Source organism: Pseudomassariella vexata (assembly GCF_002105095.1).
Source record: "Pseudomassariella vexata strain CBS 129021 chromosome Unknown BCR38scaffold_4, whole genome shotgun sequence".
Lineage (NCBI taxonomy): Eukaryota > Fungi > Ascomycota > Sordariomycetes > Amphisphaeriales > Pseudomassariaceae > Pseudomassariella > Pseudomassariella vexata.
Window position 1 is genome coordinate 1497240 of NW_024467959.1, and position 12152 is coordinate 1509391.

Below are 12152 nucleotides of genomic sequence, written 5' to 3' on the forward strand. Positions count from 1 at the left end.
TCTTCTTTGCCGCCCATCAGATCCGTATGTAAATTGAGTTCCTCGAGAAGCACGCCTTGATTGCGTGCGTGTTTTTCACATGCTTCCAATTTCAACTTGGATGAGGGTGAGTGTACCTTCTCTGCCTCGTCATAAAGCTAGACCGCCCTCAGTCAACGCGCGAGTAATGTGTGTACGGAGTAAAGGGCCAAAAATACAGTGCACCCGTAGCGCATATTACAGGCAAAATTGGGAGAGTCGTGGCCAGCTCGTGAACGCGGGATGGTATGCACCATGTCACAACTACTTTCCGATTGTATCCGACTCGCCCCCAAACCTCCCCGAACCCTCGACGGGGACACCCACGCCGCGTACTTTGCAGTCCTGGTGGTAGTGATAGTGGCCTGCGACGGCCTGTCAGGATGCGGATGATTCCTGTTGTTGTTGAATAAGAAATGGAGCAGTAATGTTTCGTAATTGGTGGTTGGCTGGCTGGCTACACCTTACCAAGAACCACCACTCATACATACAAGCCAGATCAATGTGGACCTAGAATCGAGTCTTGTCTTGGCCTTTGCCGCTTGGGTCAACTTTCCCATGTGCCTCACTTGCAGCAGTGGCACAGCTCCAGGTACATGGGTTCACTAAAAGGAGAAAAACCACTCATCTGAAATTTAACGCCGGTTTGCGGTTCCCTTTTCGGTACATATGTACGACTTCTTTAAACGGTTCGAAGGACAACTAAGCAATCCATCCTTCTGGCAGAATATCCCATCGATAGCATGATGGATTTTTTTTCTTTTTTTTTCTTGAATGACGACGACATTGCCCCAACCGAACATGATGAGCCTTCCAGCCCCCACTTTCCAGCAAAACTACCCTAACCAATAATAGGAGCCGGGATTCGAGACTGGGATCGGAATGACCTCCTTCATTCATGCACATGTTTGGAATAGGTACTCGTATGTAAGTCATTTGACGACTGAGCAGCCAAAAGAGAGACCCTGTGAGGCTAGTTGAAGCCAACCCGCTAGCCACGAGACTCCATCATTATGTGGTTCAAGTGCCTCTTCGGGTCTTGATAACAGCAGAATGCTGCATACTTCAGTAGTTGTGATATTCGAGGTCGATGATACCTGGCGGCATGATGCCAAGTGCGTCGGGGCGACCATCGGCCTCTAAATCGGCATTGACCAGCAATCCTGCATCTATGGCCAGCACCATGATGTGAGTTTCTAGCCGAACGTCCTTTGCCGTTGGCTGTCAATATTGTGGTTGGTGCTACGCAACGCTAAGCAACCTGTCAGGCCTGCCATTGATGCCACAGAACAAATTCTGGTCCTACCGCAAGTGCACGACATCGGACCACCTGCGAAGCACGGCTCCAGCACGATTCGCACGAGCAATACTCCGGGTGGACATCTGTTGCGACGATGATGATTATGGGGAGAGAGCTAAGGATTCGATCCGGGCAACCCATGCGACTTGATGACATCCCGCCCTCCCAAACACAGGAACTCCAACGGCGAACATTGTTAATTTCAGTCGCAGACAAGGCAATAGTTCATTTTAATATCAAGAAGATTTGATTCGGATGAGCAGTTGGGCGGTAGATGCATGAACAGTGAAGAGATTCTGGCGAAAGAATTGCGCACACCTCGTCATAACCTCTCAACCAAACCTTCTGTTATTTTACCTGTAAACCATATAGAAGTATCCCCTCAAATGCCACTAGTAACACCCGCTCCAACAGTCAGTCTTGGAGGTCACCAGGACTGATGTCACAAGGGCGCGCGAGCCACAACATGTAAAATTCTAATGGATCCTTCTTACTTCGTACCAGGAAGGCAATGTCGTCCCACTGGACTTACCGGGGCAACAGCCGCAAGGAGGGTTCATCTCTTCATCCCACACATTCACACGCACGGACGGGTTGCTCTCCTCCGCGAACCCCCCCGCCACGAGTCGACTACGAACAAACACCTCATCTGCATCTTGCGCCACCCATCCACGGCCGCCTGGTTCCCGTGAGATCCACAGAGCCAAATTGGTAGGCATCTGAACTGCCAGATGCCTCCATACCACTATTGAAACTTTCGGGAATTCCCTCCTCGCCGAGACTTGAAATAGGACCGAGGTTGCTCACCAGGTTTGCGCAATGCGGAAGTGGCAAGTGTGGATATAATACAGGATAGCGAAAAAGGACCGCGCCGCCGACTTTTTGAGGGTCCTGGCTTAAACTCCCTTGACAGCAGGCGGGTCGACTGCGACGGTCATCCTGCCGAGAGCCTCTGCCACTATGATGCGCCTTTCCAAACTGTATGGGTTCCTCGTACATTGGAGGTTCCCAATTCGACCGTGGCTCCTCCACCTCGAGGAACCACATTTCTATTAGCTGACAAAATCGACAATTATCAAGCTCATGGGGGGTTCCAAACATATATTAGTATGCATCGGAAGCCTCGTCAGTTGAGGGGTTCTAGATGCGCAGCCGGTGCACTGCTCCCGAAGTTATGAGCAGCTCTCCCTACATGTATCCTCACTGGACAACGCTACCACAGAGCGGAGACAGCTAGCTCTGAAGGGTTTCAATTGGATCAATTGGAGACACCCAAGTCGCCTTGAAGTACTGGGTACACTGCACCTTCCGACAGGGATGCTTTAAATCTACATGGTCCACACGCTGAACCCCCACTTGCCCACTCTCTAATCGACGATGGAGACAAAACCACAACCACTCACTGGCAAAACCTGCTTCAGCTGCGTCGGTAACTTGCCGACAGGATTTGAAAACTAATGGAGATCGAAAACAATTAGGTGTCGTCGAGTCTCTGGATCGGTCCGTTCTCAGCGGCAGGTTTTAGAAACTGGCAATGTCTGGATCTGCAGCTGAAGACAGTTTTTTTTCTCTCTTTTTCTTCCCTTGGCACGAGTCATGTTCAGCATTGTCCGAAGTCTACGCAAGCACGTTCTCGAAAGCCTGGGGAAGCATGCGCAGAAGCTGCAATTATGTTGGGTCTGGGTCTTGTCATTCAAACGAACAACAGGGACCATCCCAGCTGCAGAAATCTGCACTTGACGATTGGACAATGGGAAGCACACCACCCAATACGATCCGTGCTTTTCTTTCTCGGAATGGCTGACCATTGGCTCAGAATAACACACACGACTATATTCATTTTGTGTTTTGAGATTACTCTCCAACTTACAGCTTACAGATCTGGCTTAGGTAAGGAACCCAAACCCTACTTGAGAAGTGGCAGTCAAGAGCTTCAGCAACGAGCCGATACAAGGTACTAGCCTGGTCAAACTCGCCGCTTCGTCAAACTCCCAGCCCTGTATGAGCCCCCCTGGGACTGAGAAGTCAAGGTTCCCTGTCCTTCGATATATGGCCAACAAATGGGGATTGCAACACACCGTCCAGAACAATGTCTCATCCATCCTTCTTACCGTTCGACCGGCTTCACATTTTCGCAACCTAGCCAAAGAATTCAGCGGGTGGTATGGTGCCACATGGTACGTGCTCTTTCTATTTCTCACAATATAGAGATGGAGGTTCCTTGTGTCAACCTTGTGTCAACCTTGTGTCAAGGTTTAAGATTGAGAGTCGTTAAACCTGGACCCAGTGAAGTCTGCCAGTTCTCACTAAACAATCACAGGCGGCGCCACAGCCAATCACATCGGGTTTGTTTCTCTTTACACTTCAAGGGTCAGACTTTCAGAGGCTCCTATTGATGAGTCTGTTCACGTGTCCCGTCACTCTAGGGACTGACAACACTGGACGAAGGCTCCAACATGTGCCTCTCCACGACCGGGACCAGTGTCTATTCTCGGCGTACTGAAGAGCTGCACGTCCGGTCCACTCTTGCACATCCACTCCGAGATCGCGGCGCTTGCTTACCCCCGGGCCGTTTCAATGCAGGACAATGATGCCTGCCACCCGCCAAATTCAAACTGACGACGCACATAACCTCCGATCGGACTCAAACATATCACAAAACCCATAAAAATATAAAACGAATATGTCAAGATACCTGAGTTGATTCGCTACAAATCAACATGCTTCTCACTTTTTAGACCTCCTGTGAAGCTGTGTTATCTATGCATCTCCTAATCTGGTGGGACAGGCAACAATGAGCTACTCACGTAGGGTTTTTCAAATACCCTTGAACGTCGGGCCTGATGGATCGTTCATGCTTTCACATCTCGGCGCTATGTACGCTATGTACCGCCGATGGCACTGAATGCCTTGTCAAAAAGAGGGGCACTACCAACCTGCCATGTGAACTGCTCGGCAGCCTCCATACAGTTCCGTGATTCGCCTGCCAGGGGACTTCTGAGGTCCTTCATCCATTCATGGCTCCAAGACTCCATGGGGTTGGATTGTTCGACTATGAATTGATCATTAACTTCAGTTCAAGTGAGGATTTGGGGGAAACCATCATTTCTGACAGGATTAGTTGTCTTGCCATTTGATCAAACAAGAGCTAGTCAAGCGATGGTGTCTACTACAGGGTCTCACCTTGGCATCGACTGCGGAGTGGCTCATGGTCGCCAATGACACCCCCAGATTGGAAAGATTTCGTAGCGAACGACATGTGCCGTCCAGCCCCAATTTCTGTCAAGACTGGCACCGATCACATTGTGGCTCCTCCGGGCTGTCGATATTTGACGCCCGACGATCTCGGTCATACTAATTATAATCAGGCCATGATGAAGCCCCGCTCGTGCTCATCTTGTCTCAACCGTGCAGCGCAGTGACCCTTTTCCACTCCGTTGGGTCGGTCATTATAGTCGGAACTTCGGAAGACAGGCAATGTACTATGGTATAATGGGTAAGTTTTCTATTGCGTGTTTGTACCGTGCCCCACCTAGGCACGCGCCAACTCTTCGCTACCTGGCTTGAAGGGACCTTCATAGCTGTCTGAATATGATTAAGAGAAAACGTTGTAGTAGTGTGAATTTCGGCTTTCGATTTACCACCGTCGAAATATAGGGTTCGAATTCGTTGGCGATCCGCTTCTGTAAGGTGTTTAGTCCCCATTGTAGTTGCTGAATACGCGATAATTAGGACGCGTTAACAGCAAGTTGGAATCAGAGGTGGAAGTACCTTTTCGTTACCATGAGTAGGCTAGGCAAGAATCAGTATAGCGTTACCTTGACAGTGGTCCACTGGTACTTGTCAAGGGGGTGAAAACTTTGGCCTGATACCGTAGTAATATGTCATGACCTGTAGGATCCGCTGGTCTATGCGACACTTGCGGGAGTAACAAAGAAATGCCGATGAAACGGCGAGCTCCGACCGACCGTACCCTGCCGCATCATTCCGCTGTAGCCTATGCAAATTTGCGGCATTAAGGATTGGCTCGTCGATGGGTGGTGTGCCAAAAAATGCACACGCAGTGTATGATGCGTATTCCGAGGTCGCGGCGGGATGACTTGCCCAAAACAGCCAGTCACACCGCTCGTTCCGGCATGACCAATTAAGCTGATGAAACCGAGTGTGGGGGTCCAATAACCACTGTAGCGGGTTCCAGTTGATCGCAAAAGAAGGGGAGACCAGTCAGATAGATGCTGGGATACGAGCCATACAGATCGACTTCGTGGGGAGCATCTGTCATTTCGTGATGACTGAGATCATATTGGCTCCGCGCTGATGATGGGTAGGAAGGCTTGCGCGATGATGGACTACCCCTCGATTGCTCGTACCATGTTCTCCAATTGACTCCCACGGGAAGGCTAGCTAGGAGCCTTGCGCCTCACCTTGGCGACCGTTCGGTGAGGAGACCTGCAACTTGTACACTGACCATCACGTGAGGTGCATAGTCTCAGGTCGTAGTATGACCACTATCCGCACAAGGCGCGCTGTGAACCGGCGTGATGAAGCCAGGCCAAGGTTCTCAATAGATGAGCGAGCTTGCGCAGGACTGGGGGAACGGACGCATTTGCACAATAAGCAGGAACAGAACAAATTCTGAGGACTGCGGCTCTCTTATCTTTTGCTGATCTCGTCTCATCCCAGCAAGCCATTCGTAGAAAGCGGCAGGTGACAATTCTTGCAACCGGGTTAGAGGCTCAAGCACTCAAGCCCAGCACGCAAGCATGGTACGCACGCGATACTGACCAGATTTCGCTATCAGACACCTTTTCCTTTTCAAGTGAAAAAGCGATGAGGTTGTCTACTTAAGCAAGGCAAGCTGCCACGTGACCACGCACCTCGGAGCCTACCAGCAACAACTAATTCATCCACATCAGTGACACAGCATTTTCTGCAGCTGCAAGTTCATCAGGTCCCCTGATTGCTTGCTTTTCCCCCGAATATCTTCGCATCTCTCTAGCTCCGAAGTGCTACCACCTTATCTATACCTATCCGAACCGGGGATCATGCTGCATGATGGCTCGGTCCGGGAGAAGCATGTCAAACGTTAAGAGGCTGCTCTGATAGGAGAAAGACGCATTCATTTAAGGCACCTCGCTCGAAAGGGTAGTGTTACAACAACTTCCCCTACCCTCTTGTGGTTCTCTTATCTCTTCGGGGCCCTATCTTTCCTCTTCTATCTATCTTATCTGCAGGATGAATGGAATGGACATGTATATTCCTTGGCTCAATTCCCCATGTAGGGCTCCCAAAATTTGAATTCCTTTGTTTCTGCGCTCAAAATATCCATAGACCCCCTTGAATTTCCCTTTCTTTATCTTGTTGCTTTCTATTCCTGTTTTGTCCCCCCATTGCGCACCACGACTTGCCAGAGGGTTATACCCAAACTACGTCTAGGCAATGGGGCAATTGTATCAGGGCGAGCCATGACGGACTCTATTGGTCGAATTCGTCGTCAAAGCTGGATTTGCGCATGGGGCCTTTGTTGGGCGGACTGTCGACGACTCTCCCTTTGTCAGGACACCGAATGTCAAAGACTGACAAAGTGAACGAGGAAACCCACCACGACTCGGCGACATTACTTGCACGACGTGCAACCGTAACCGTACAACGACAGGATTTGGACTGATGTCTCGATTACACCTGAGTACACAGTGACTATGTCACCAACACATATTTCGCAGCGCGGAGGTCCTGCAACAGAGTTCAATATGTCGACAAGATACGGGTAGGGAAGGAGATAGGACGGAGGTACTGGTGGTAGAATCGCTATCGCCAGTGCAGCGCGACAGCCTGGCGACGAGGATATTAACGGTGCAACTGCATATAAGCCAACTTTGGCGCCGGGGACTCGACATACACGTTGCTGGGATGCTATAAGGAGGCGGGGTTGGATGGCAGCGTATTGCATCCGTTTGGGCAAGAAGACACTTACCTTGGCTCCGTCACTAGACACTGAGAAGTTGACAGTGGCTGCGTGTCTGGGGTGGGTGTGCCGTCCTCGGTCCGCCTCAGGAGATTGAGGGGAGACGCGGGGCATTTCCCTTATGCCGAGAAGAACAGAAGGTAAGATGGCCGGACCACCCCCTCTCCCCCACCCAATTCTGTACGAATAGGTATTTATATGACGGCTCTGTCCTGATATATGCACCCGACTAATTCCAGATGAGGCTTCCCTACTGACACAACGCAGTGAACGCTACTGCGGCGCCGATCTATCACCAGGTGTCAGGAAGCCCTCAGCCAATAACTGCACAACGCCGTGCACAGGCGACCCGAAACTATCCTGCGCTGGCCAGGACGCGCTTGCCATCTACAACATCCCAGCCACCTCGCACAAGAAAACCCCTGACGAAGACGACTCAACATCCACCAGACCATCTCCCACACAGCAGCGCAGCCAGCACCCAGCTCCCACCCGCCAACCGGCATACTCCTCATCACCACTCCTCTTGGAAGCATACAGTTTGAGCGCCCAGTGAACACAACTACCATCGCCGCCATCTCGGACTCCGTGTTCGGGATGGTAATCCTAGCCACGGTGGTGATCCTTTGCTTCCGCGCCTACTAGCGCAAGAAAAAGGAGCAGGATACGCACGTCACCAATATGTTTAGCGGGGCCCGTCATCGGCGGCCTTTGAGTCTACTCATTACAAACCACGACGTCCAGCTGACGGCGTATGGCACCTGCTCCCCAGTACGCCAGCGCCGGATTGAGCCGGGAGGAGGATCTCGATGATTGGCCTTAAAACCTGCTCAGTGGGAGGAAAGAGCTGGCGAGGGATAGTCTGTTCTCGACGCTCATGGGTCAGGTTAAAGGTCCCTCCTCTCGATTGGCGGGACAAGGACAGGGGCAGAGCTCTGCCGTGCAGTGGCGGATTGCTGACCTTGACGAACAGGCTAGTCGCCCACGTCATGGTACCAGTAGTCCGCTCCGAAGGCAGCCTCGACGACCGCGCCTAATATCGCTGGAGGACATCCATGTCCTTTGCCTCCGTTGGCTCATCCGGCCCGCCGCCAAATATACCGCTTTCGCCTTATCCGCCTTTCAGGCCCCGGATGACGGACTTAGCGACTACGTGTGAGGCTAGTAGTCCTGTGGCGGTGGGTATGTCGACGCCAGGTATGCCAACTCCCGGTGCATCGATAGATTCTCGGGAACACCCGGGGAGTACGATGGTCATAATGGTGATGGGTTCAAGAGGTTTGTTGGAGATGACTTCGAGGTCGTGCTGCCGTTGCAGATTAGGAGGTTGACGAGTGTGCTGGGCAGGGAAAGAAATCGGTATAGGAACGGCGATTTGAACACGAGGAAGCCAACGCTTCCAGTTCCTATTTTGCCGGGAAGAGAGGTTCGACGTTCGGTTTGGCGAAGAGAGGTGTCCGGCGGACCGCGGCGGGAGGACATGGCTCACAGGCACCAGCAGCAACAAGAGCGGGGAACAAGACGGCAATGAGAAGGAAAGCGAATTCGACCTTTTTTCTTTCTCTCTCTTGGGCTTGGGACTTGAGAGAGTAAGCTGTTTGGTGTTTTGCTTCGTGTATAGAACTTCTATTGTTATCTAGAAGTATATGTTGAGCATAACTAACCAATTGCCGGCGAGTTGCCGAGTCTTCTCGTATGTAAAGGGGCTGTCTACGCTTTGCTAACTAACGATTATATGTACGCTGCTTCGTGTCAATCGTAGACATGCAAAACCATGGCTAGTGCTCATAGTCATGTTGCCCCTGTGGTTCAAGAAGATGGGTTTGTTATGGCAGATACTCAGTGTTTGGGCCCAGAAGATGGTGACCAAGCAATGGAGGGAGAAAGAATGAGGCGGAGCTGGAGTCTACTCACTCGTCTAGTTTCACCACCAGTCCAGTCACCGAATAGCGAGGCACCACACATAAACCCCATAACTTCTATTATACGTATATAGCAACATATTAAGCTTATTCACTTAGTAGTTAGGTCAGTATATAAGTTAATACGAGGTGTTTTGAATTGCTCCAAATTTTGAGAGGTATTACGCAGCCCGGATCGGCAAATTCCTGATATAGTGAGCAGTGGAATGCAATTTTCCCACCAATATAACCCCTGAGATGAGATACTTGATTTCCAACACTATAGATAGTACAGCCTAGCTACCAGTATGCCATGCGATAAGTACAGTGACCAGCGACGTGCAGATGGTAGATGTTATATTTGAAGTTACGGACAACGGTTTATCTTAGTACCAATCAGTCCAGAAGCATAAGTAAACACTATCAGACCGCCTTCTTGGAATACGGCGTCGAGGCAATTCATCTCAAGCTAGCCAACGCATTTATATATCCTAGGAGAACCGTATAGTCAACCGGATTATCAAGGAAGGGTCCCGACTATACCTGAACGTATAGTCATATGCGACCGTCATTGCTGTCCTATTGGCTCAACAGGGGGATACTGACTAGCACATGCTTCCTACGGACGCTAATTGAACGAAAATGGCCCATAAAACGTGCTGACATCAGCGGATAGAGCTGAAGTTGTTAATCTGGATAGACTGATGGATACTTCACTAGTTGAAAAGGTCAACTTTATTCGCTAGCCTACTACAAATCGTAAGGCTAGTACTAACGAAGTAATCAAATCAAGTTTCAGGACTAATTGTAGTTAGCTAATTTCAGGAGCCAAGGCCCTACGCCATCCAGAAACCCAGCAAAATGTTGAGAAAAAGAAGTACGCCAGAGCCCCCTGAAAACCCGCGATTCGATAGCGACTCTACACTGAAGACACGCCGCGAAATCAAAGATAGTATCTAAAGAATCATCGCTACGTAGCCGCTATAAGTGTTAGAAGATAGTCAGGGGGTGAAGCTATGGAAGCAGAATTCGCAGCTAAGCGTACTAAGAATGTCACTACAAGAAGAACTAGATCGCTTGAAAAGGGATAGGTAATTCAAGGCACTACTAAATGCAGATCGTCGCTTTATGACTGCATTAGAACCACTAGCTAGAGGCTACCATATCGCTGAGTTTCAACAGCAAGAAATTAGCAGTGGAAGTGGTGTTATTAATGATAAGAGTGGTGGTTCAGAATCCACGGGTTCTTACGACGTGGAGCCAGATAAGCCAGCCTCAATCATTCGATGGTGTTTATCGACACCTGGTCGGAAGAACAGTGGCTAGTTTATTAATTTTGGTGGACGACTTTTATACAGTATAGGAGACATTAAGTATTTGCCAAGATATTATCACCATTTCAACAATCCAACGGACGCTCAAATGTAACTGCCTATTTTCAAATGATTGTTATCCTTCTCCACTTCTCCTCATCGCCTCAACCTCGCCTCAACCGTACACATCCGACAACGTCTAATGAGTATGTATACTGTACAACTGTCCAGGCAAACAGTACAGCAAACATTGCAGAAAATCAAGAAACACACTAAGAACTGGGTGGTGGTACATTGTGACATAAAATCAATGTTCGGATAAGACAATGAATCAACGGAATGTTAGGGGTTCTGCGTGTGGGGTGCTGTGAAATTATAATACTTACAACATCCCAGCAACAGCAACGACAGCCCCAAGCGCAACACCCATCATTCCGGTAACAACACTACCCTCAGCCCCCTGTCCCACACGTGCAGCGGCATTACCAGTCGCGGTAGCAGCGCCCAGGATAGAACTGTGAACAATAAGTATGTATCGTTTGCGATTTTGGTTGTGATGGTAACGGTGACTTACGTTGTCGTAATAGTTCCGCTGACAGCTGCGGCGACGGTAGCCACACCGGTGTAAATGCTACCACTCCCCTGGGCATTAGTCGTGGTATATGTAACCGTGCCGGTGGTCGTGGGGCCAAGCGACCAACCCGCACCCCAACCAACCCAACCGTTGAAGCCACCATATCCGTTCCAGCCACAGCCAGGTCCAACGAACCAGGGCGATCCGTTACCTACACAGCCAGTCACGGTCACAACACCACCAGTCCAGGTCTTGGAACCGGAATACGCGGACGCCCACTCGGACCAGTAGCTACCATCGGTAGCGGCACCCCAGCCATCGTCTGATCCATTCTTGTTATCGCCCCAGTTACCGCCTGGGCCACCACCGAAGCCCTTGCCGCCATTCCAGCCGCCGGGAGCACCCCAGTTGACTGGGCCGGCGGAGTATGTGATGGTGTGGACACCAGTGGAGCCGGCCGAGGTACAGGATGCATATTGGGAGCAAAGAGAAGCTGACAAACTGCCATAACTACTAATGGCTGTGGGGGTAGTGGAACAGCCATTATTTATGCACGACGAAATGGAGGAGCCCTTGCCAGCGTCGCAATAATCTGACTGCGCAGGCCAGTAATTGGCCGACGTTATGGTTGCTGTGGCGTCAGCCCAGGCTGAGGAAAGGCATGATTGCTAGTCTGGTGTATTAGTCGTGTGTGAGTATACTAGAGTAACAAAAAGGGCACTTACAGCACACTCTGGGGCACCACCCCACCAATTTGCCGAGGCGGCGGAGGGGGCCAGGACAGCCGCAATCGTAGAGGCCTTCATGTTTATGGAATTGTTGACGTGTGGAACACTTGAGATTTGATGAACCTTGGTGTTGAAACCAAATTTGGAAGATATTCGGGCTGATTGTGTGTATGTGTTAGAACTGATTGTGTGTATGTGTTAGAACTGATGAGAGGCTGATGAGAGGCTGTGAAGGACTGTGAGTGTGCTGTGATGCGAGGGAGTAGGCTAGATGTTAAGGGCAGGAAGCACATATACTTATATGTTTGTGTATCAACGTCCCTGCAGCAGACCGACGATTGTAGGATCACAGA

At 50.3% G+C, this 12152-nt stretch overlaps 2 protein-coding genes across 2 annotated transcripts; one reads left to right on the forward strand and one right to left on the reverse strand.

Annotated features, from left to right (window-relative positions):
- Positions 1 to 7428: 7428 nt before the first annotated feature.
- Positions 7429 to 7839, forward strand: BCR38DRAFT_407365 (uncharacterized protein; the record flags this gene model as incomplete). Its single annotated transcript, XM_040858160.1, has 2 exons — positions 7429 to 7463; positions 7551 to 7839. The coding sequence occupies 2 exons, from the start codon at positions 7429 to 7431 to the stop codon at positions 7837 to 7839; spliced, it is 324 nt and encodes a 107-aa protein (XP_040718010.1).
- Positions 7840 to 10879: 3040 nt separating this feature from the next.
- BCR38DRAFT_407366 (uncharacterized protein) lies at positions 10880 to 11877 on the reverse strand (the record flags this gene model as incomplete). The annotated part of the gene is made up of 3 exons (XM_040858161.1): positions 10880 to 11012; positions 11072 to 11739; positions 11797 to 11877. The coding sequence occupies 3 exons, from the start codon at positions 11875 to 11877 to the stop codon at positions 10880 to 10882; spliced, it is 882 nt and encodes a 293-aa protein (XP_040718011.1).
- Positions 11878 to 12152: the final 275 nt, after the last annotated feature.